The 26,815-nt window shown below is 36.6% G+C and overlaps 1 protein-coding gene across 2 annotated transcripts in view; it reads right to left on the reverse strand.

Moving 5' to 3' along the window:
* Positions 1-7,651: 7,651 nt before the first annotated feature.
* Positions 7,652-26,815, reverse strand: part of LOC148945421 (uncharacterized) — an 83,547-nt gene continuing 64,383 nt past the window's right edge. For both annotated transcript variants that reach the window (XM_089098643.1, XM_089098644.1), the window contains exons 4-5: positions 14,511-14,599; positions 7,652-8,395 (exon numbers count right to left, since the gene is read on the reverse strand). In XM_089098643.1, the coding sequence (XP_088954769.1) occupies positions 7,781-8,395; positions 14,511-14,599 (704 nt within the window). In that variant the 3' untranslated portion in view covers positions 7,652-7,780. The remainder of the gene's footprint in view (positions 8,396-14,510; positions 14,600-26,815) is intronic.

The following is a 26,815-nucleotide window of genomic DNA, read 5'->3' on the forward strand; positions in this document are numbered from 1 at the left end:
ATAGAAAAGATTTTAAAGGTTTGTAATACTTCGGAAATGAAGGAAGATTTATTTTGCCAGGAAGAATTAGAGACAGCGCTGAAAGGATGAATAATAATAATCCTAGGCGCAGATTGTGTGAAAAATGAGTTTATAAATTTGGTGATTTATAGCTAAGAATAAATTTCTGAAGAATATGAATATGGTTTTTGAAAAAGGAGAAGAGCCTAGTGATTCTATAAAAGCTTTAATTAAACTCCTCTTCAGGAAAGCTGATAAGAGCAAGTACAGTATTAGCTTGGTTTCTGCAGGAAGTAAATTACTAAGTATGATGATCCTTTTTAGACTTAGAGACCCTGTTGACGAGGTTTTGAGAGAAACGCAGTGGGGTTTTAAGAAGGGGAGATGATGCGTTGACCAAATTTTCAATTTTAGATTAGTAATTAAGAAGTGCCTGATATAGCTTTATAGATTATGAGTAAGCGTTTGACTCAGCTGAAAGAAGAGCTTTGGCGAGAGTCCTATCCTTGTACCAGATAAATAAATGGAAATGATTAGTGTAATGCACGAGAACAATGTTGATGCGGTTCATGTAGGAAATGAGGCTAGTACCTGGTTTCATACTGAATCATGATTTAAGCAAGATTGCATTCTATCACCATTTGTGTGGATCAATTTATGTATTTTGTCCAGAGAAGCGTGCAAAGGCTATGGGAGAGCATGGAATCAAAATAGAAACTAAAACTCTCCTATACTTAGATCATGCTGGTGATTTGAGAGTTCCAGATGATGATGGACAAGCGTCAGAGACTAATGACAACCACAAAAAAAATTATTCTTCAGAGCAACTAAGTTTGCTCTAGGCTTACACATCTTGCCCTAACCCTACCACTTTTTTGAACCTTGCCACACATTGCCCCATCCTTGCCACATTTGTGTCCTATTTGACTATGCGGTACTTATGTGTTATATAATACACACTCGAGAACTTTTATCGCGAACATGAGACAAAAGTATTGTCTTATGTATTGGGTATTGTCACAATAACCGGTTTTCACGGTGTTTATTCCAGACAATTAGCTTTGGCTCGGTGGCAAACTACATTATGGCTATATTTTATTTAAAATTTAGTTGGTATTTTGGCTAGGTTAGTTTAAGTTACGTATTTAATATAATGAGCTACGGGTGGCTCCCTTCGATAATTCTTTGTCGTAGTTTTCATGATTTTGTTACTAAAGTGTTTTATTTTCATCATATTCTGTTTTATTTCATTAGCATTAACCAAACTTCATTTCTCGAGTGTGTATTATGTAACACATAAGCACCGACTATGCAATCCAAATTTTATTGCATTATATCGAACTCCTTTGTGCCAAATTAATTGTATGTTTAGTTCTTTTACGGAATAATTTAAGTTGCATCAGAGAGTGCCAGCGTTCCCCGAACATATTGAAGTGCTCCCTGGGCAGTTGAAGGCAATTGCCTTGGGGAAATCCAAAACCGGATGAGAGACAATGCAAAAAGAAAGTTATGTACGTCGAAAATGCTATCACTAAAGCTTATCGAATCAAAGAAATGTTTGAAAATAAAACACTGAGCTAACACCCTTTTCAAAAAGCTAATTATAGTGCTTTGAAAAAAAAAATTGTCTATTGACACTGATTCAGGAATGGAATGGTAACTATTATTTCGGTTAATCTTATTATTAAAAATTTAATACGAATTAATGGGAGTTTCCAAAAAGAGCTTTAAATCTCTCAAAAATGGGGATGGGAAACGAAAAGTACACTATTGGAAACGCCATACTCAAAACCCTGTTTAGGAGAATAACAGGCCCCTCCCACCTTGAATAACAAGGAAAATCACTTTTTGTTGTATTCGTAGCACTGATATTCGTAGTACTGTCACAGAAGTATTTTTTCAAGAATTGTCAAGCTGCCTGAAAGCCCATAAAGCTGGTAAATGTTTGATATCACAGGCAAAGACACTACATCATCTTATTGGAGAGTGGAATGTCAGACACTGATAAATTAGGTTATAAATTATTGCTTACAATCAAAAAGTTTTCAAAGTTTATATCTACCTTTTAGCAGTCCAGACCGAAGAAATAAGAGATACTCCCAACATAATTCAATTTTTCCTGCTTATAGACTACGCTATGTGGTCTCTATAATTATTACCTGGATAAACATTTTTTTCAATTAACCGGAAAATACCGTTTTTTAGTCAAAATTGCATTTTATTTAAGGTACTCTCTTTTGTTACTTGAAAAGCACGTAGATATTGTAAATTCCTTTCAAATGAAACCTTAAACAGACCTCTATGATAGCCCAGTTCCCCACTAGCGGTGGAAAATTTATGACGCGTTAAAAAAAAACTGTCTAGAGAGAAAAAATTGTCATTTGTAGCTTATTCGGGAACATTAACAGTAACTGAGATTTAATGCTCAGTAAGGACCTCCCCAGGCCACTCAGCACGTCACCAGATGGTGGATAGGGAAACGTCCTACAGATATGTAGGGTACCTCCATAGGAGACGTGGACCAACGGGGTACATTGGCCTTGGGGATTCATAATAGAAACTGGGGCACCCTCGCCCGGGGACTGTAAATACAGGCGCGGGAAAAAGAAGGCTCCTCGATTTGACACTCAGCAGGACTCACCTGCGTATGAGCACGTTCCGTGAGCTACATACCTTCTCCCAGCAATGGGTTAAATTACATGGTGACGCATGGTAACGTTAAATTGCATGCAGAACACCATCGTGGAAGGATCCTCTCTAGGAGGACAGCTGCGGCAGAGTGTAAGATTCAGATCTATTGAAAATGGCATCTGCCAAGGGTTGCCTCGACCTTGTCAGGGTACCCGCAAGAATGGGGACCTTGCAGTCAAATCTATTGCCCCTTGAGGAGTGGCAGTCCTCGAGGAAATTATAGCCTAGTAAATTATAATATAACTAGTCCGTGTTACTGCATAAAGTTTAGTTTTCACGTAGTAAACTAGACTATATTAAAAACTACTACATGAAGGAGGACGGAGAACAAACTGCTTACGAGAGAAAACACCTCGCAATAGTGGCGTCTTTTTTTTTGGGGGGGGGGTCATTTGCCCCTCAATAATTTAGAGAAAAAATATTTTATAGCCCATGCCCCTTTACTCTCCGGATGTAGAACCCTCTTGACCCCCCAATAAATATGCTGGAGCTACGCCCCTGCCCTACATTAAGTTCCTGAAGAACATCTTCTGAAGACGCTGCATATCTGTTTGGAATCGTCTCCCGTAGAATACTATCCCTGAAAACCCACCTAGATGAGTGACTAGCTTCTTTTAAGAACCTAGTAGAGACAATGGGTTTTAGTGGCCCCAGCCTCGGAAACATATTTGTGAGTCGACCTGTAATAATAATAACAGACATAAATTAGCCTTAGCAACCCGAGGCAAAGCAACAATTTATTTTATTTTTAGGACTGGTTTCGTTGCGGATTTAAGGGATCTGAGCCTCTAAAACACAGATTTACCACAAACGCATGGTCAGTTCTCTATTACGGTTGTGAATTGAGCGGAGCTGATCCCACGGCTTGCATAGAGACTATAAGACATAAACTAAAACAGGTATTTACTTACCTCAAGGTTTTACAGCATAGGTTTAACTAACAGCAAGGTTAAACTAGATAAATGGATGAACAGTGGCAGACATATTGGCTGTAAGATTTTAGCAGCATGGTCACATAAATGTGTCATAAAAAATTCCAAGTTTTCGCAAAAGCTATATAACAGCTATATCTCCCTCCCCCCATTTTACTTTTTCTCACATGTGTTTAAACTAAATTGTCTTGGTTCAAGTCTCGTACAATTTGTCATTTTGGTGACTACCTCAAACAGATTTTTTCACAAATTCTAATTTGTATATGAAATTGGCGGTGACACTCAAAAAGAAGCAACAGGAAATGATAGATATTTTTAAGGCTTAATATAAAGTATGGAATACTAAGCTAAAAAGGATATAACAAAGCTTCTAAAAAGAGTGTAGCCTCACAAAAGAAGCAATCCCTTCAGTATTGATGAAATTGAAGTTTGTCTTTTAAGGTTGCTGGTTTCTTCTCAAAAACGAACCTAAGGGCTGGACACACGTAGCTGACTTCGGGAACTGATTCGGGCGCTGATTTTCATCATGATTATCACCAAAAAAATAGGGACACAAATAAATAGTCAGCCAGAGGTATCTGTGGTGAAAGACCCCACTACTGAGCTGAGATCAATCAAGCAACTATTAATAAACTCCAGTTGACTATTTGTGTCCATGATTTTTTGTTTTGAAAATCTCACGCAATAAATTTTTCTTTCAAGAAATTTTTTTTTACCGCTATCGTTTGTCCACTGATGCTGAAATCGGTTCCCTAAATCAGCTACGTGTGCCGAGCCCTTAAGGGAGAATTTGCATAATTAATAATTAATCTATAGGGCATATACAATGCCATCTAAGGCAGTACAACGGTGGAAAAAAGATGCCGCGGCAATATCAATACGAGAACTGAAAACTTATGGAGGATGATACTAAAAACACTATTTTTTCTTGTTTCAAATGTGGTTTTACGTTTTTGCCACATTTTTTTTTTTTTGCAAATTTTGAACCTTTGCAAATATGAATCGTATCTGGTACATTTAATTTGAATTAACAAACGCGAAAAGAAAATGTAATTTGTTTATATAATTGTTTATAAAATGTATATTGTTTATATTATGCATCTGTAAGACATGACTTAGAATATGTGTACCAGATTATATGTTATAATTAATCTATTATAATCTATAATATTGAATTATAATTAATTAACTTTAAGTTTTTGAGCATGTAATTGGTAATGAGACAATAAACGCAACTTGAAATGATATTTCACATTTCGTTTGCCGAAAGGATTGTAATTATTTAGGCACTGAACAAATTTAACAAATTGCTCTAAAAGATACCTTATTTCAAGAAAATAATTCTTTACAAAAAATTTAATATAGTTTGCATGCCTTGTTAACAGGTTCAAAATTAGTATTGAAAATTTTGAGTCCAAGGTTCAAGAAGGGTAAGTCTAACAGCACTGTTTCATTATATTTACCATTTTTAAGGTTAATTTAAAAAAAATTGAAATTCAACTTATGAAAACTTGAACAAATTTGAAAGCCAGAATTTTAACATTCTGATAACTTAATTTAAATTGAAAAAACTGAAAATTGACAATTTAATACTACCTTTTTCTTACTTTATTCTAATTTATATATTTTCAAAAACGATTTAGAATATTTTTACCAAATTTTGTGCAAGACATCTAAGAAAGGATTATAGGAAATATTTCGAATGAGTGAATGATTACAATAGTGGACAATAAAATGAAAGTTTCGGGACTATTCAAAGTTATGGCCTTTTGGTACTAAACAAGTTAAAGAAAAAAATGCAACAGTAAAGTATATTTCAATAAAAATAGTTATCTTTTTGAAAAATTAACTATGGCCTCAGTACCGTATAGTTAGTTTCAAGAATAGCCATTAAAATCTGACTTTAAAAATTTAATTGGCACATTTGATCATGTTTTTTCATCAGATTTATCGTTATTTTTCCCTTTAGTTTATGTGTACTCTTTTGTATAGTTTTAATTAAGCCGAATGAACTGTTTATCTATATTCAATAAGATTTTACTTTCGTTTCATTTCAAGAAACGAAACCGATTGTTCCTTTTTGAAAAATGAAATATGGTTTACATAATGTGAGTTTTGTTTTAAAAATAATTTTTAAAATTTTGGGCCCAAAGATGGGTTTTACATGAACTTTTCATTTATTAAAATTATTAAACAATGAATTAGCAGCTAAAGAAAACAACCTATCAAAGAGAAATAACTTGCTCAAGAAGTTTTTTTTGAAAAATGAGGCCAACTCCTTTTCCGGAAACTCTTTTGTTGTTCCATCACATATACAAAAATAGACCAATTTTTAGAGTCGTCCAGAAGGAACCGGGTTCCATATTGGCAATAATTAATAAGATCGCTTAACAGCTTTGACCTTTGAACTAGCCCTAGAGTAGCTAAAATTTAGTTTCTTATTGACTGGTAGTCTATTATAGCAAATGGATTTGATTTAGTTTAATGTAAAGCCCTCAAAATACCGGTCTTTTACATGACTCGTCTAGAATCTGAATAAATCTATTTCGATAAACTAACAATAAAGATAGTGCCAAAGAAGATTATTTCAGTTAAATTATTTTAACTTTTAACTTTTTGGTCTAATAAGAGGAAAATAGGGACCTTTGATGTGGCAACCGAGGTGGTTAGATAAACTTTTGACCTACTACAGATTATAAATTGGTATTACAATTTTAGTCTCATAGTGCTACGTTTGCTTCTTCAGCTACGTTTTATTACTGTTAATTAAATTATCTTAGGGTGTTAAACCCAACGCATTGAATATCCTCTAATTTTTTGGGGTTTCCATGAATTTCCCCAAAAATACATTAGGGTCTGCCGAAAAATTTCGGTATTCGAAGTTACATTTTCTGTTAACATTAGTTTATTGACAAACGTTTCCTTTTGGGGAGATTTTGGAAAACCCAATTTTCTTTTGAAGAATTTGGCGGGAAACTCACGAAAAAATTTGAGATTACTAGATGCACTGGTTAAGTCTTTTATTTTTGGACATTCCCTAAGAGAGTGAAGATTAAAATTCTTAGTTAACTATTTTAAGGTAAAATAATAACAGCCGGGTTAATTGACTTGGACTCTGAAGGCTCATATTAGTCAGGTGCCAGAAGTTTCACACAAGATCGACACTTAGTCGAGAGGGTAGGGGCGAGATTTTAGAATTTGTTCATTCATATTTTGATGGTTACTTTTACTGTAGTTTCTATTTTGTTTTTCAAAACAAACAGAAAAGTTTTGAAACTAACAAAAGAAAATAATAACAAATATTCGAAATACGGATTGAAATACACGGATCAAAATAATTAAAATATTCGAAACACGGAGGAAAGAAAAGCGGAACATGATTAAATTGCTTCCAATCTGTTATGGTAGCTTAAGCTAATTTGACCCAGTTATTTTTTTATATTTTTCAGATTTTGGCAAGAAAACCTTTAAGCGAGTTTTAACTTTTTTCTTAAGTCCAGAAGGATATTCTCTAAAAATAAAGTTTAATATCGAAAATGACAAACAAAAGTTCTAGCATCGAATACTGAGCTTTTTTTCCTTCTTTTTTTTGTGTTAAAGCTAAATAGGAGCTTATTTCTTTTTATTTTCTTTTATTTCTTATTTCTTTTAGTGTCTTTATTAGTTTTATTGTATTTCGTTTTGTCTACCTTTGACGTTGCCATATCTTCATTTTTAAACAGCCTTTTCACACTTTGATTTTTAAAATCAAAATAGCAGCCAATTTCCTTTTGAACTCTTCTCTGCTTCTTTATTGACTTGCTCGAATTGGCCTCTGAAAGATCCGTTTGATGGAACAGTAAACAAAATACAAAATAAAGCAATTGGGGAAAAAGTTTTAGATACAGCCACTTTTTCTAATGCCAATGAGTTAAATACAAGTTGATAATTTTAATATGCTTAAATGACTGGCAAACACTTATATCAAATTCAGCTTAAATTATTCTTAAAAATAAAACTAAACTGTATGAACTGAACTTTCTAGGTCATTTTATACTATGAAATTATATTGCTACTATATCCGTATAAAAGTTCACAAAAAAAAGCACTGGGATAGCTCAATTTGGACCGTATTTCATTAGAAAAACACAAATTTGATTAATGTTTTCATCACTTAACTACACGGGTGTACTCTCCTGCTCAATAACTATTTTCACTTTTTTAACACTACCACGACTCGTTATGCTTGGCGAAGAGCCAGCAAAAGCAGGGTTAGCTATTCCAAGTCCATTCTGTCGTGGTTTCTTTAAACTAGACCTTAGAGGTGATTTTGTTAGACTACTAACTGATGCATTTGACAACACTGAACCAGCAACACTATCTGAGTCTACAGAGCCATTAAGGCTGCTTTCTCCACTTGGTGTATTAGGACTCATGGAAACATAGGGCTTCGCACTTGAGTCTGTTACTGCTATATTAAGGGGAGGTAGCCCCTTCCCCTTCCGAGAATTTCTGATGGCCCCATTTTGTGCACGATGGGATCGATTTAACGAATTTGAGCGAACATGGCCGCTTCTTTGGCCAGGCCTCCCGGGGCCAGATGAGCCAGGATTCCTTCCTGCAAGTCTTCTGCCATCTGACTCATCCCGAAAGCTAGGATTTGATAATGTCATTGCATTGAGTCCATGAGGATCACGCTCATAATCAGTTGGGTCACCATCTAGCTGCCGAGAGAATATGAACTCGTATGCACTAGCAACAGTCAACAAAATTTCCAATACTATTACAATGACCTGAAAAAGAAAATATTATAACCTTATCCTTATAATATCAAAAGAAAAATTTATATTTATTATATTTAATGTGAAGATCTATTCTTAAGTTTGTCTTTTGTGTTGTTTTTTATACCAGATTTGGAAAATCATTTGTAGTAAGTAGCATCTAAAGCTGGCAAAAACAACTAACAACTGGAAGAACCATATTATGCTCAGAAGGGTATCGTAAATTATTCAATCTCTAACTTTTTTTTTTTTTTTACTTTTATTTTTTGGATGAGTGGTGAACCAAAATGGTATCTACTACCCTGTAATTTTGCACATGCAAACTCTTTTGAATTGCTCATATTAGTCAATCTGGATATGATTATTACTTTTTATCGGCAGGGAAAACAGAATTATAATTAGGAAGGGACTAAATTATTTCGGAGTGTAAGGAACAAGGTCGAACTAATAGAAGGTTTTTTTTTCGAAAAATGACTGAAAAAAGAAAAACTTAATTAAGGTTAATCATCTCCTCAATACTTTTAGTTACAATTGTTGAGAAATTATGCCTGCAGAAGTTGATCTACGAGGATTGTCCAGAAAGTAACTTTAGCTTGGCATTACGTTCTAAATTCACTTTTCATCATAATCCAAGATACAGTGGAGACAATTATCTTACCACTACTACAAATACTATTAACAACTCATTGCAGCATAAAGCCACTTGAGGTCAAAATAGTTACCCTCGCTCCTCCTATATCAAAATCTATTCAGAGCCTCTTTCTTTACACCCTCCCGAGAAGATCCTATTCCCTTTAAATCCTTCTTTAAGACCTCCTCCCTCCCCATTCCGTGACGCTTTGCTCTTTGTTTGGTCCTATGTTTGGCCCTCCTCCCTCCCCATTCCGGGACGACCTGCTTTTTGTTTGGCCCTATGTTTGGTCCTTTGTTTGGCCCTCCTCCCTTCCCATTCTGGGACGACCTGATTTTCGTTTGGCCCTATGTAGTTGATAGAAAAGGACGATCTTTGACAATATTTCTTCTTTCATCCTAGTCATCTCAACCTTTTTTTTTCATTATAGCCCTAGAAACTGGGATAGAACCAATTTTTTGCACAGCTTACTGTTTGAGATACGGCCAGTCAGATGGGTATCCAAAGGAATCCGTAGATAATTTCTCTGGAGAACATATGACAAATCTTCTGGAGTCTTTGAAAGCACCCAGGTTCCAGAATCACGATTGACCACTGTCATCACTTTAGCTTCCAATATTCTAATCTTGGTCGGCCGACGTATGTTCCTATTCTTCCAAACTTTTTTCAACTGTGAAAAACCCCTCTGGGGCTTCACTATTCTACTTTCATCATCTTTCAAATCATCAGCATAGTCTAAGTCTTCAACAGTTTTACTTTCACATTTGATTCCATACTCCTCCATAGTCTTTGCCGTGTTCCTTAGGAGAAAGTTCATTAAAATTATTCATTTAAATAGTGGTGGAACGCAACCCTGCTTAATTCCTGATTCAAAACGGAAACAGCTAGTAACCTCATTTCCTAGCTTAACCACAGCGATGTTATTCTCGTGCACCTTCTCTTGTGTATAGGTGGTCTTTTACCCACCAAAATACCCCTTCCTTGATTTCCCTGGAGAATATATATATTCCTAATATATAGCCTCTTTTGTATATAAAGATGAATCTAGCTACCAATTTTTCTTTCCTATTGAGTGAGGGAGGACATAGTATTGAAAATATTGAGTGGCAGAGTACCCAAACGCCAAAACGGTAGGGTTCCTTCTCCCAGTTATGCGAAATAAGTAAAAAAAGTGCTAGTCGGCAAATTTGTAGGAGGTAAGTTGCTTCGGTTCATGAAGTGCGTTTGAATTTGAAAGACTATTTTCAAAGCGTAGTTTAAAAGTTTAACTTTCAAATTTTTATTTATAGTTATTAATAGTTAAAAAGGTTTTCTTCACTTAGGCTTGCTATCTTATTGAGAAAACAAGCTACGTTCTGGACAACCCCTGTTATTTAATATCTTCTGCAGATACAGCAGATGTTATACGATATTAAGTCAGGTAGGAAAGTAAAAGTGGTCAGAGTTAGTCCATTTTCACCGACTCTAACACTCACTCATCAATCAGTATGCGTAGCCTAGATATAATAGTACACAGAAATAGAAGAAAAACTGAAAAAAAGCATGAAACTACGTAGATATTTTTATTTTATTTAGTTTACAGTTGAATCACTTGAAGCAGGTATATATTGCCCCACCTTCCAGAATCTGGAGTTGTTGCCTACATTTAAGATAATATACTATTCACGATGAAATATACATACAATAGCATACTATACTATGCCTCCAGAGGCTCTTTGACCTGTGAAGTAGAAGGATAATTTATTTTGTATATTCCATATAATTCGTCAATTTTTATGTTTTTTTCAAGTTATGCCTTCTCTTCCAAAAGAAAATCCTGTGCGCGCTCCTGACAAGAAATTGTGACACTGATTATGCAAGACCACAGTACAGGGGCGTAATTTGCTATGAAGCAGAAGGGGAGGGCAACTGCCCTTCGGACCTCAATTTGCCCCCCCCCCCACCATACCCCAGTTTATCCCCACCCCCAGCTGAAATTTGATTTCTTCAAAAATCTTGTCAGAATTAAAATAAGCCTTCCTAATTCAAGCATCCACAGAAACAAGTCAGTTTTTTTTGTATATTTTTGCCTTTACGGCAATACATGGCTCATTTTTCAGTTTTCGATGTCATTTTCACTTGAATTGGGAAATTTGGCTGTAACTTCCCTCTCCCCCGTCATTTTGACGAAATTAAGCCAATGCCACAGGACCTTAAAAATACATTTAAAACTCCATAAAAATAAATTGCAAAACTAAAAATAAATGTCAATAACACAAACCAGCTTTTTTAAGTCCCAAAGTAAACGCTAGCAATTTTTGTAAACAAAATTTTTACTTTTTAAGTTTTTAATTTTTCTGAAAATAAGCATCAACAGGCCTAATCACATAAAAGCATAATGATATAAAGTCATTTCCGTATATTTTTGCAAGAACCATGGGCATATTGTGTGTAATCGAGATAATTTATGAGTATTTAGAATCAAGTGCGTGCGCACAGGGACCTTTATCTCCATTCAAAGGCTCAAGATTTTCGAATATTTTTTCGCATAATTCACAGATTTGTCCCTCTTCAAGTAATATTGCACCCCCCCCCCCGCCACGAGAAAACTGAAGTTTACGAAATCATTGATTCTTTGCAGCTTGAAATGGCGTGACAGCAGTATGCTAGAATAGAATTGCTCTCTAAGGGGTGGCCCGCTTCCAAAAATCAAGTTCACCCAATGGCACGTGCCACGCGTGATAGAAGAGTGTCTAAAAGATCCTTAACTGACACGCAGAAGTAAGGTGTGGCGAAATTATGCCATGCATGGCGAGAAAGTGGCGCTACCAGGGTGTGCATCAGGAGGCGGAGAGTTGGAGACCCCTCAATATTCTGATGACTATATTTATTCTTAATCGACAGCTAGTGCGTGGAGAATATTCTTTGTCATGTTTCGTAATTGTTTGTCAACACCTTTAAAATAATCCAAGTACCACCATGTGTTATTTTCCGAAGAAGGGGGTCAATGTTCCGTGTTTAAAGATGGACGAGTCAGATTAAAAATTGCTTCCGTGCAACGAAACTTAAAAGAAAGAACTGTAAGAAATGGGATAGGAGCATTTCAGTCGGGATTTGAAAAATATTTTGAAAAAAATTCATAGGGCCATCCTTAAAATTTGCAATTCGGCTACAATGACCAGATACGGTCACGAAGAATTTTGCCATTTGATTAGATTCTCCGTCAACACGGTGGGCAGTCGCTTTGTAAAATATTGGTATTATGTCGGAGTATTGACAATTTTTGATGACAGGAAAAAAAGTCCGTGGCTGTCCTTGTCGACATAGAAATTGTAAATTCAAGCAGCAAGTACAAAATGGAAGGTAAATTGATGGTACTTGTTAGGAAAAGTGATGCTTCGTTTGTTTTAAAGAATGGCAAGGATTATTAGAATCAATTTATGAACTGAATATAAATTGACAGTTGGTTAATTAAATAGTAATAAAGTGACAAATTTGAACCTATGGCCAAAAAATGCTCGATTTACTATACTGTTATGAACACTCGAAATGATAGCACAAATACTGATCCGTATCGGTGGAACAAAAGTCTTGAAAAATATCGAGGAACTACCGCCAAAAATATGCTCGATTTGTCATACTGTTGTGAACACCCGATACGATAGCATAAATACCGATAATCAGTGGTATCGTATCGGTGGAACAGAAGTCTTGAAAAGTATCAATACTATCGATCCACATATTCACCCTTTGTCTAATTTTCGAGATTTCCCAGTAATCCTAAACTTTTTCAGTTTTTTTCTAAATTAGTTACACAGTGGCACTGGTAAATTATATGACGTCGTTCCGGACAACAGTAACACGAGTTTAAGTCGAGTTGAGAGAGAGAGAGAGAGAGAGAGAGAGAGAGAGAGAGAGAGAGAGAGAGAGAGAGAGAGAGAGAGAGAGAGAGAGAGAGAGAGAGAGAGAGAGAGAGAGAGAGAGAGAGAGAGAGAGAGAGAGAGAGAGAGAGAGAGAGAGAGAGAGAGAGAGAGAGAGAGAGAGAGAGAGAGAGAGAGAGAGAGAGAGAGAGAGAGAGAGAGAGAGAGAGAGAGAGAGAGAGAGAGAGAGAGAGAGAGAGAGAGAGAGAGAGAGAGAGAGAGAGAGAGAGAGAGAGAGAGAGAGAGAGAGAGAGAGAGAGAGAGAGAGAGAGAGAGAGAGAGAGAGAGAGAGAGAGAGAGAGAGAGAGAGAGAGAGAGAGAGAGAGAGAGAGAGAGAGAGAGAGAGAGAGAGAGAGAGAGAGAGAGAGAGAGAGAGAGAGAGAGAGAGAGAGAGAGAGAGAGAGAGAGAGAGAGAGAGAGAGAGAGAGAGAGAGAGAGAGAGAGAGAGAGAGAGAGAGAGAGAGAGAGAGAGAGAGAGAGAGAGAGAGAGAGAGAGAGAGAGAGAGAGAGAGAGAGAGAGAGAGAGAGAGAGAGAGAGAGAGAGAGAGAGAGAGAGAGAGAGAGAGAGAGAGAGAGAGAGAGAGAGAGAGAGAGAGAGAGAGAGAGAGAGAGAGAGAGAGAGAGAGAGAGAGAGAGAGAGAGAGAGAGAGAGAGAGAGAGAGAGAGAGAGAGAGAGAGAGAGAGAGAGAGAGAGAGAGAGAGAGAGAGAGAGAGAGAGAGAGAGAGAGAGAGAGAGAGAGAGAGAGAGAGAGAGAGAGAGAGAGAGAGAGAGAGAGAGAGAGAGAGAGAGAGAGAGAGAGAGAGAGAGAGAGAGAGAGAGAGAGAGAGAGAGAGAGAGAGAGAGAGAGAGAGAGAGAGAGAGAGAGAGAGAGAGAGAGAGAGAGAGAGAGAGAGAGAGAGAGAGAGAGAGAGAGATACCGAAGAAGAGAATCTGGCAACACACTCGTTCATTAGTATCACTTTGCTTGAGAGTCACCGTCATTGCCAAATACACATCGGAATATATGGAAAGTTCTATTGAATATAAGCAGCCAGCAACCTTTTCCGTGTTTTTACAGTTGATATAAAAATTAGTTTTTTGTAACTTTCGGTCGTGGAATTTCTTGAAATTAAGCAAAAAAATAATTGGATCACGTCAGCTTAGTCACGTCTTTTGTCCAAGCCTTTGTTGTAGTTCATATTGCATACTTGTTTCGAGTCACGTTTAAGTGGAAATACAAGAATACTGAAAAAAGCAAACCTTTTGGGCATTATTGCCACGGAACTTTCTCAGCTGAACAGAAAAGAAGGCGGATATTTTTTTTTAAGGACAAAATATAAAGAACCCCACTCTCCACCAAACAACCTCCACCACGTAGATAAATATACCTTATATATATATATATATATATATATATATATATATATATATATATATATATATATATATATATATATATATATATATATATATATATATATATATATATATATATATATATATATATATATATATATATATATATATATATATATATATATATAGGGGGAAAACAGTCAAAAAGTTGTATATTAGTACTGCTCGTGGCAACGGTGCTATCAAGATAATGTTACTTGCCTGTGAATAGAAAGCCCACGTAAATTCTACTAAATAACCATCTTGAGGTTGAATGGCAAATAACGCAGCTCCGGCAGCGGAAAGCAGTGCTGAAAAAGTAAAATGGCGTTCATTACGTAATTAGAAATGAATAGTTGGATACAGTGCCGGATCCAGGAGTTTTTTTTTAGGGGGGGGGGCGCAAAATAGATTGATCCGACAAACTTGCGTTAGGAGCAAGTTTAATTAACGCAAACTTGCCGCGAAATCTATGAACCAGGGAGGTACTTTAAGGGAGAACCAGATTGTAATGATCACTCTGAAGTTCAAATTCATTGCAGAAAAGACACCAGCATTTTTTTTTAAGAACAAGAATTGTCTTTCTTACATTCCCATCATTTGCTTTACAAAGAAATTTTATATCTCTTGCCCCCCCCCAAAGAAAACTAGAATGGTGTCACTGGGTAAGGCGAGGAATCTCGACACACCTACCTTAGTTACATTCCTACACAGGGGCGTCGTTTGGTGGTGGTAAGGGGGGCAGTTGCCCCCCCGAAAATGTGGAGAAATTTTTTATACATCCCATGCCCTTTGACTATCCAGATAAGGACCAATCTCTCCCCCCCAATAAAAATGCTGGAGATTCGCCCCTGTTCCTGCATAATTAAAAAGAAAAAATGTTTTTATTAACACAATGTGATGCTCAACTTTCTGAAAATCATCTTTTCTCAACTTTTCTGAATCTTAGTTTTCCTTTACTAAGAGAGAGACAGAGAGAGAGAGAGAGAGAGAGAGAGAGAGAGAGAGAGAGAGAGAGAGAGAGAGAGAGAGAGAGAGAGAGAGAGAGAGAGAGAGTGAGAGAGAGAGAGCGAGAGAGAGAGAGAGAGATAGAGAGAGAGAGAGAGAGTGCATTGGCGTCAATTGGGAGGCGGACAGGAGGGGGGCACCCCCTAGATTTGGGAAAATATCTTTTTGTGATTTTTCCATTGGAAAATAACTCTTTTTGGCATTTTCAATGAACCGGTAAAGCAACGAAAAGAAAATACACCCCCCTAAATTTCTATAATGCCAGTAAGAGAGAGAGAGAAGGGTGGGGGGGGGAGAGAAGTAGTAAGCACCCAATTACTTGAAAACCTAAACGCAAACCTACGCCTGAGGCATAGATATGTGTGTAAGTTTTCAAGTAATTGGGTTACCAGGGTTATTTGCAAAGAGGTACCATTTCTATAGAAGCTATAGTAATTTGAAATATCATATGGAATTTGCTTGAAGGTATATACTTTGCGTACGCGCCCCTACCAGACAGGTTGGGTATAATCTGTTCTGGCTCAAGTTTTTTCTGACACAATTAAATAAATTTAAATTTCATTTTATACAAGTTTTTTTTTTTAGGTTAAATCCGTGTCAGAAAAACCGGTGTATCTTTTTTAGATGCCAATTATTTTTTGTATATATTCAAGTTTCAATTAGATTCTTCAACAGTTTTGAATAGTTTATTGAACATAACACAACTGACATTTTTTGTAAGCATTTACATAGAAAATGGATAATTCTAAGCAATTTCTGGTGAGTAAAAATTTTCTCATTATTATAATAAAAAAAGAAATTGTCTTGCCGTTAAGTTAAGGAAGAAATTCTTTCCTAACACTAGAACTAAGGGTACTTATATACTTAGAATCCTATTGTTTTTAGGAGCTGAAACCACTAAATAATTCTCTTATAGGTTGAAGCTTACGGCGGCTTTTTTTTTTAGGGGTGTTTTTGTAAATAATTCCCGGCCCCGATGCCATTACCGTGTGTTTTTTATAAAGATAAGTTAACCTTTTTAGTAATTTTTTTTGAAAAGTGCTTAGCTCTATTGAAAAAAAAAATGTTTTACACTACTTTAAATGCCTAACATAAACTGAATTATTTTCCAAACCCAAAATGCATTTTTTTCATGTTAAATTTTACCCTTTTTTTTCAAGGAAGTGGACACATGCAATACCCCCTTCTGAAAAGAAGGCAAGATATAGCGAAGGTATATTAATGCAAGCTGCAAGACCATCAGTTATCAAATTCGCTGCTATAACTACACACGACCTGGACCAGCCAATGGCCGCGAATCTTTTAATGACAGGGTCCTCTGACCCCAGTGTTAGCTCCATGTCAGCTGGAAGGAACTTGAAAAGGGAATGGACTGCTTTATATAATGTCTCAGCTCAGCCTACAGAAGATTGTGAACTTAACCCCATTCAAGTTTTGCCAAGGAGTTCATATATAGAAACCCGTTCATAATTTATAAGTATATACAAAATTTTTTTTTTTCTATCCCTATTTTCAAAAATAAGATAAATTTTATCTGGCGCATAGCTTTTGATGAGTAAAAATTAGAATTTGTTTCTAAAAACTATTTCATTTTCTTTCATTAACCAAATTAGCTGGTATATATATAAAGTAATGATTATCATGAATTTATAAAAAAAAAAAAAACAACCTTACCTCTTAACTTCTAACCAAGATGAATTATAATGCAATAATTCCAATATTCCTTTTAGACAAAAACTAACTATTTTAAAAAAAAAACGAAAACGATTTGGTACTTCACAGTTGACGCGCACTTTTAAACTGGTATTTTTGCGCTAAGGCATTTGCATGCATCCGCTACTTATCAGATCTCCCATCGCTTTTTAATACGATTTGAATTCTAAGTGGGTGTCTTGCAAAGCGGACGTTAAATAGCAAGATTTCTATCTTCGATAAGCAATTTACACAGGGAGAAAGGTTTTTTGATAATTTCCAAATATGTCTTCACAGCGATGTCAAGAAACATTATATTGGGTGAACCCGTTTTTGATCATTTCATTGAAACACTTAGGTGTTTGCGAGAAAGAATTTGAGGCTGTTCTATTTGAACAGTGTTGTGAAGTCCGATACCCCCCAACTTGAAAGGGTATCGATCCTCCTACATCGAAGGAAGCTCCCGGTTCCCATGAGTCCGCCCCGGGAGAGGGGGAGGGGAGGGGAGGGGAGGAGGGTTCTAAAAAAGGACCATCCAACATTTTAATTGCACTTTAATTGTTGATATGGATGGAGAAAAAAGTTCTTCTCTCTTACAAACATTTATTTAGCCCAGGTCAACTTCAATTTTTAAAAAAAATTTGGAATAAAACCATTAGTTTTTTTTTATCAGTTTGCGTGTTTATTTTTTTTTTTTTTTTCAGGGGTGACTGTATCGACCCAGAGGTCCTAGAATATTGAGAGCGGCCGCATTAAAATATAAATTAAAATTTATAGTGTACTTTTTAATTGACCTAATGATTTGGACGGCAACTAAGCCCCCACCTAGGATCATTTTTTTCCCAAAGTCACCGGATTAAAAGTTTGAAATTACCATATTTATTCAAAAAAATCTAATAACTATGTCTTTGAGGATGATTTTATCCCTCACATGCTCGGGAGGAGGACTGCAAGTTATGAGCTTTGCCCATTGTTTGCATATAGCATTGGTTATTGGCAAGTAGCCAGCGGTTTACAGTTTTTTTTTTGTGGTCGAGGGAGGGTTGGGGGGAGGGAGTGACGGGGGAGGTTCTCTCCAAGGCGTAATTGTTAGTGGGGGTAGATAAATTTTCTATTTGGGTGGTGTCAGATTTACTAGCACTATTTAAAAACGATAAGAAAATCAATTTCAAACTAAAATTTAAACTAGAAACGAGTTTAAATAAATAAAACTTTCAGTTGAAAGTTTTTCAACTGAAAGTAAGGAGCAACTTTAAAACTTAAAAAGAACAGAAATTATTTCGTATATGAGGGGGTTCGCCCCTCCGTCAATACCTCACTCTTTAGGCTAAAGTTTTTCTATTGCTTTCAACCCAGCTATATATTCTAGTTAAGTGACCTGTTTGATTCAGGGGTCATTTTTAAAGAATCGAAAGAAAATCTTAACCTAGCGGGAAAGGCGAGGTGTTGAGGAGGAGGGAACCCCCCCTCATCTAAATAATAATTTTGGTTCATTTTAAGTTTTAGTGTTTCTCCTTACTTTCAGTTGAAAAAAATTTGTTTTTTTATTTAATTATTAACAAGCGTTTGAACGATGGTCAAATTTCATTGAGAATTATAATGAAGAGGCTCAAACAATCGAATTGGACCCATATTTTGCATTTTTATTTTAAAAAAAATTTTTGGAATAAAACCATTAGTTTTTTTTATCATTCTCTTGTTCTAACTTACCCTTCTAAGAATAAGACTACATTTTTCTGACTTAAAAAATAATAATAAAAAAATAAATATATATTTTTTAACATGTTCAGTTGACATTATGAAAGACATAAGGCAATGTAACTTTTTTCTTCTTCTTTTAATTGTTCAGGTGATGGTGGTAGTGGTAGTGTGACAGTGACTATGAGAAATTGACAAAGTTTATTAACTATAAAAAATTTACATAAAAAATAAAACTTTTTTTTTCTACAGATTAAAAATATAGCACCACCAGCGACACCATTGAGTGATGAAGCGACTATATTTACAGGACCAATTCTGTCACCACCAGCAGAGTTCAGGGTTGAAGCCAAACTGGCTCTAGAGTATTTGGAGTAGGACGGTGGGTTCTTTCACTATGTGTGGGATTAAGTATCTAGCTGGGAGGATTGAAGCTTCTAAACGATCCGATTTGATAATTCGGGGGTAGCCGTTAGTTGATTTTGTTTATCTTGGGATGAGCTCAAAACTAAACAAGAACTGGATCCTCTTAACAACATACCGTCAGAGGACACCATCTGCTTGTTCGACCAATATTCACCAAACACATTGAACCATGTGCTAGGAAACCTCATGTCACATCCCCCCAATGTGATTGAACAGACTGGGAGCGGTGTTATTGACAATTCTCTGTCACCCACCACCATTCCACTCAATGCTATAGATAGATGTAGTAATACAACAGAAACAGTATCCCCTCGTCCGGATTTTTTTTCTCTCCAACTCTGCCTTGCATCACACATTGGTCTACAGCGCCAAATTCGGTGACCCTTTCAACTCTCTAGTGTCGGGGGATATAATAATCCCCCGTCAGTTAAGGTGTCACGGTGTTACAGTATGAACCAGAATTTGAAGAGGGTCAGCGTTCCGATAAGAAGGGTGTATTATTTCCAGTGCGGGCTCCTTCAATTGAATCAGTAGAATATTGGGTGTGGCTTCTGTACACCCCACCCACAGATTCCAACTCAATTGGTCATTTCAATCCGATTCCGGATATTAGTAGGGTTCTAAGTGAGGGTAAAACGGGGCGAGGGAGTGTATGCTATTACTGTCCAACATGTCTCTCAAGATTTCGCTCTGATTTAAAGTTAAATCATCACAAGAAACAACGTAAACGTCATGGATACCAGGCTGTGGAGACGGTAAGCGGAGATAGAGCGATCTTACGTTTTAAAAATTTTCAAAACACGCTCCTGCAGAGCAATAAGATCGCTTTGGACTGCGAGGCTAAGCTGACAGACGTGTGCGATCCGTCAAATCATGTTAAAATACATGAAGCCATAGGGGTATCTTAAGCTCACGCGCAACGAGATTCCAATAATACCATGCAAGTTTTGGAGGTAGTGGAGATGTTGAGTGACGGTGAAGACTGCATGAGCTCTGAATTGGTCAGTATAGTCAAAACAGCGAACGGTGCAATTTCGTGCCTTCGTTATACAAACTATCCTATGCTCCTATCACCAGATGACATAGTGGCCATTAAAAATCGTGAAATGTGTTGGGTTTGCAAGGGAGAATTTGATTATGGTGTTGGAAATGGCGGGAGGAGGAATGTGATCGACCGTGGTCGTTTATGGCAGGAAATTACATCAGGGGGAGTAACTTTAGGGGGGTAACACATCAGTGATGTAATTTAAACGTTAGACAACAATATTTCGTACTTGTTTTTATACACAATTCCAATTACGACTTAAAGTTTGTTCTTCCGGCATTGGCTCGCATTGCCAAGGGAGGAGTTGTAGATGACGCATGGATAGATGGTTCTTTTTCATATAATCTCATACCCAAATCCTCGGAGAAGCTACTGCTGCTAGAATTCATGTGGAAAACAGTTGACATGGGTAACACGTGCCTGAATAAAATCTGTTTTTTAGACTCTTTTAGCTTCTTCCCCAAATCTTTAAGTCAATTGATTCAGGTACAGAAAAGTGACAATTTTGATAGCTTCCCCTCCTCAAACAGCGCTTCCCCGATGATGAAATGTATTATTTATTAACTTGTAAGGGTATATATCCATATGATTATTACAACTCTGGCTCGAGGCTAGATAAGGTGTCATTACCACCCATTGAAGCTTTTTACAATGCTCTCACTAAGAGTGAGTGCACCACTAGCGACTACGAATTTGCTAAGAGGGTTTGGGCAAAGGGTGGATGTAAAAATGGGTGGGATTATTGTAAACTATACTTGGCCAGTGACGTACTCACTCTTCTGGATATTGTGTGCAAAAATACGGATAAAATCTATGGGGAATTTGGGTTGGATTTAGGTTATTATTTTTCCACTCCCTATTTGGTGATGGACTTGATACTTAAAATCAGCAAAGAAGAAATAGGTCTGATCGCCGAGGTGGATCAGCATCTGTTTGTTGAGAGATCAATGAGGGGTGGGTATGTTTTTCACGAGGATCGTATCATGAAAACTGATCCGAGTGGACAGCACACCGATGAAAAGTCGGACGCAGTTTTTTTGGATATGAATTCCCTTTACCCATCGGCAATGTCTCACTACTGTTTGCCGTGTGGCAATTATAAATGGCTTGACAATCCCTGTGCTTCGAATTTCCCCGACTTTGCCAGTGTTGAGGAGAATGGGGCACGGTGATGGTTTTTTTAAATTGACGATGAAATACCCCTGGAAATCCATGACTCAGTAAAAGACTTTGTTTTTCCGTGAATAAATAGATCGATGGAGAGGGAATCTCCGAATCACTAAAAATTATCTTTAGTAGAGGATGGGAGTATGCACTGGGTACCTTCAAAACAAAAACTCTTTGCCGACCTCAACCCAAAACAGAATATCGTTGTTCATCACGTGCTATTCAAATGGATGGTGTCCAATGGTTTCAAGGTCACAAAGATTCATAGAGCCCTCCAATTTGATCAAAAGCCTTTCATGAAAACTTTATTGACACCTTTGTCAGTAAGCGTTCACAAGCGAAAACGAAAGTTGAAAAAGAAGTCTATAAACTCATTTTGAACTCAGCTGTCGGTAAAATGTGCGTCAGCGTACGACACAGAAGTAAATGTGACATTGTAACCAACCCCAAAGATTGTGCTCGAATCATTGCGGATCCAAATTTCACATCGTTCACAATCATAGACTCTAATATGGTGCTCCTACATCGCAAGAAAAGAAACGTTGTATTAAATAAAAATATTACAGGGGGAAATGCAATAGCTGAAATATCCAAGAAACTCTTGTTGTCGTTTTATTATAATGTATGCAAGTTATAGTGGTCGATTGAGGGACAAGTTCAAGTGTATTACGGGGACACTGATTCACTCCTGTTAAAAGTCAAAACTGAAAATCTATTGAATGATTTGGAAAATAGTGAGTACATTAGCTCACGAATGGACTACACTAACTGGGACGAATCCCTCTACCCAGAGCTAGTGAAACGTCAGGCCCCAAATCAATTGTTAATGTTAAAATCTGAAACGGGTAGTGATCTGATATCCAGTGGTGTGTTTCCTGGACCGAAGGTATACTGTGTGGAAACGCACGGCAAGGATATCAAACAAGTTTGCAAGGGGGTAACTACACACTTTGTAAAAAATAATTTCGACATGACTGTGTATAGAAACTGTGTGGAACGTAGTTTAGTGCCAAGGGCGAAAGTCATGGTGATTCGCTCTTTACAATTTAAAAACTACACAGTTAGAGTTGAGAAAAACGCCATGTCTGCCATATCGGACAAAGTCTATTTAGTGGTGGTTGGTGTGACGTTACTAACACCCGTTAATTTTTTAATTTAACCCCGAGTTTAATTTATAGATTAAATAAAACAACTCGGTATAAAAAAATTAACTTAAATTCACTAAAAAAAAAAAAAAGTATAAATTGGGTGGGAGGTTTTTTTTTTTTGGGTAATTAGGTTTTTTTTTAATTCTTTTTTTTTTCTATCAAAATCAATTTTCAATGTGTGGGTGTGTGTTTTCAAGACAGATCAACTTAAAGTATTTAATGCCAGCCCGGGCCCGCCCCAGCGGGCCCCCCGTGCCCGGTGCTTCCCGGCCCCGGCTCCCGCCGCGGCCGCCCCCCGGGGGGAGGGGGGACCCCAAAAATTAAAATGGTGTAAGTAAAAGTGTATGATATTATTTCACAAGTGTGTGTGCACATTATTCCAATAAATGTTGTATTTTTTTTTTATAAATAAATAAACAGAAAAAAAAAGTGTATTTATTTAAGTGTTTTTTTTTTTTCTAGTGGCTATGTAAATGTTGTTTTTTTTATTATAAATAAATTAAAAAAAAAGTGTATTTTTTTTATTCATGTTTAATGTGCCTTTTTCAATTTAGTATTTTTTTTTTTAAAGTATTTTTGCCTTTTTATGTATATAATAAAAGAAAATGTTATTATTTCTTATTCTTATTCTTACCGTTATTATTATTCTTCAACGGAGTAGTAGTATTAGTAATAGGGGAATTATTTAGTCAATAGACGGCCATAGTCTACAGTTAGTTGTCCAAGTGAACTGTTGAAGGGAACATTTATCAATTTAAAACACCATTCATATCGTTTCTGTGTGGACAGTCAATGTCGGTCAAAACAACACTATTAACTAAAATAATTAAAAATTGTGATAAAATTTTTGTGGAAAAGCCAAAAAATATCTACTATTGCTATAGTATTAGGCAGGAGTCATATGATAAAATAAAAGTGATTGCCCCCACCACCTTGGGGTTGGTGCAGATACAATTCATACAAGGACTTGATGTTTTCAGCGTTATTGAACAAAACTCTTGGTTGATTATTGACGATCTGGGTGAATCTTTTGAACAGTGGTCCAAGGAAATATTACAGCTGTTCGCCGTTCGCTCTTATATCAAAAAGAGTTTCATTACTCTAGTTGTACAAAACCTCTTTCATCAGAATACATGTATACGAACATTTGCTTTGAACTGTAACAACTCTCTCATCTACAGAGCTTTTCGTGCTTCTCTCTCGCTCATAACTCTCAATAAACAAATCTATCCGGGATCCCCCAAATTTCTGCTCTCAGCATACAATCAGGCAACTAATAAACCCTCCGGCTACATCCTATTGGATCTTAATCAAAATACACCCGAGGATCTGCGTGTCGTCACAGATATTTTTGACAATGAAATTACAGTATATCTCCCTATGAATACTAAAAAGACCTATGACTTGCTATCCTCATACTGGAGAAGCAACATGGAAATAAGTTTGTGTTTACAGTTTTAAGACCTTCGACATCTCTACTTATGAAGGAAAAGCTCAAACCTGGCATTGCCAATAAGGTTCGAAATCAAATATCTGGCCTGTTTGGCCATTTGACTAAAGGGACAGCTCAACTGCCAGAAGTAGCTAAGCAACAGGCAAAGCAACATCGTTCCATTGTACGTACATTGGCCTCTAAAAAGAAAGGAAAGAATTTCAAAAGTAAAAGACTTCTTCAGGCGGGCGGTAGATTTTTCACACTTTTACTGACAATATTTGCAGGACTTGTAAATAGTTTTCTCTAAAGAGAGAGAGAGAGAGAGAGAGAGAGAATGGCAAAACCCTATAAATAGACTCCAATAGAACTCGCTTTTCTCGCCCGTCGAACACTTTGAGAACAATCTGAGTAAATTCCTTGACAATGAGAATATCGAGGATGATAAAAAACTGCTTTTACTTCAAGATGCACTTTGCCGAGTGGACAAACACAAGTCCTATCACTCGAAGCGCACTGCTGCTGCTCCTGCTGCTGATCCCAAAAAAGAATCATCTCCTCAGGATTCTGCTGCTTCTGCTGGAACAAAATTGAAGATGGAGTAAAGGTATTCAATGGTATTTAAAATTGTAAATCTAATGACCCACAAATATCGTGAAAAAATTACACGACTCCTAGCCTATCTCTTGGAACGTGATCACATTCAAGTTGAGAGCAATGGGACAGGGATAATAATTCAGGGCAAGAGCTATAATCTACTTGATTTAATCTATGATATGGTTACAAATCGTAAAGGACTATCGTCATTTGACACTCATCTATAAAACTTTCTAAATACATCAAACTTTACCAAAAGTCTTATTGCTAATAGACAAATTCTAAAAAAAATAAATGAACATGCATCATCGTCATCATCAACAACAACATTGACACCATTAAAAAATAAAGTTGAAGAAGAAGATTTTAAATCAATTTTGGAAAATACTAGCACACCGCTGATAGCTAGACAAAAGCGAAGACGTATCAAGTCATCATCATCACCACCAACGTCCAGTATACAAAAGGGTAGCGGTCGTTACACAACGTTTTTAAGTTCGAAATGGTTGAAGTTCTGAAAGGTGCTTATGAAGATATTGGTGAGGCGGGGAGTTTAAACTCCCCCACCACTCTTTCCAAAGTCACTGGTGTTCACACTAAAAGTGTACAAGACTATCAACAAAATGAATCAAGTTACACTCTGCATAGAAATCATAGACTTCGTGCCAATCAATATCGAAAAACTAAAGCCTTTTACCCATTGCATATAATGCAAGCAGATCTCCTGACTCTAGATGAGCTTCAAAGACATCACAATACACCGTACAAGTACATTCTACTTGCAATCAGTGTTTATAGTCGTTATGCATATGCAATTCCATTGCGATCAAAGAGAGGTGTTGAAGTTTCTCAGGCCATTGAAAGTATTCTCCAACAGGATTCGTATAAAAAAATTCAAACGGATCGCGGTAGTGAATTTGTTAATCCCCATGTTGCAAAAGTACTAGAGAAATATAGTACACTGCTATATCATACTCACAGTCCTATAAAGCCTGCATTGGCCGAACGATTGATAAGAACTATTCGACTTTTAATTTCAAGATATTGTACATTGAAAAATACATCGGCTTTTATTCGTGATCTTGATAAAATCATGTTGATTTATAATCAACGACCTCATCGATCATTGTCCTATTCTACGCCAACGGGAGTTCATCATTCTGATCATGATACAATTGACAACTTTCTTAAACCGTATTCCAATGAATCGTCGGCTGTCAAGAAGATGAAAAATAAATTCAATGTTGGTGATGCCGTTCGAATTAATAGAAAAGCTAATGTTATTGAAAAGGGGAATTACTTCTGGTCCGAAGAAGTTTTTAAGGTGGCAAAAATCCTAGACACTAAACCGATAACTTATCGCCTGCGTGATACCAAAGATGAGGAGATTCTTGGTGGCTTTTATGACTAAGAACTACAAAAAGTTAAAAATGCCAGTGAAATCTATCAAATTGAAAAGATATTAAAGAGACGTACTCGCAGGGATAAGAGACAGTTACTTGTTCGGTGGCTAGGATACAACTCTGATTTTGATTCTTGGATTGGTGTTGAAGATATTGACAATGCCCAATGATTTCTATGTAACTTTCATGTCCAACGTTTCCGATCCTCTCTACAATGACTTGAATACAACAAGTGATTTTTGGACAAAACTCTCACCCGCCGTCAAATTTGACGGTGCATATGAAGTGGCTCTTGTCGACTGTATTCTCAAAAATAACTATGAAATCCTGAGAAAGGATCGTAAATATGAAATAAAAATTAGACCCTATGATTGGCCACCACCACCAGGTGATCAAGAACAAATTCAAAAAATCAATTGGATGGATTATCCATATGTTGAATTACCCTACGAGGAGCTCACCTGCATGAATGATTTATGTCGTACTATCAATAAAAGAATTTCTGCTCGTAAAAAAGGAGCTTTTCATTTCAACTACTCAAAGGAGGAGGGCAAGATCTACATTAGTTCACCTATTGCCAATGAAAAGGTTATTCTCAATGATAACCTAAAGGACGTTCTTGGCTTTAAGCTCAATATAATCAATGGTAGAAGTGCTGGAAACACTAATTTCATTTTTGCTGACTACCCACCTGCTTTCTCCACAGACACTTGTATATTTCTCTACCCTTCATTTGTGGAAACATCTAGGGTTGGTCATTCAAATTTCCACCTCCTACGAGTTCTTGAACGAAAAACCAACCAAGAACATGTTCACCACTACAATATAGAGCATCTTCAGTATATTCTCGTAAACACTTCCTATTTGGAACTCTGTCAGTTAACACTAAGAACCGAATTAGGTGATTCTCT

This window comes from Artemia sp. Qi Xiang Cuo, chromosome 13 (genome assembly GCF_049724085.1).
Source record: "Artemia sp. Qi Xiang Cuo chromosome 13, ASM4972408v1, whole genome shotgun sequence".
Taxonomy (NCBI): domain Eukaryota; kingdom Metazoa; phylum Arthropoda; class Branchiopoda; order Anostraca; family Artemiidae; genus Artemia; species Artemia sp. Qi Xiang Cuo.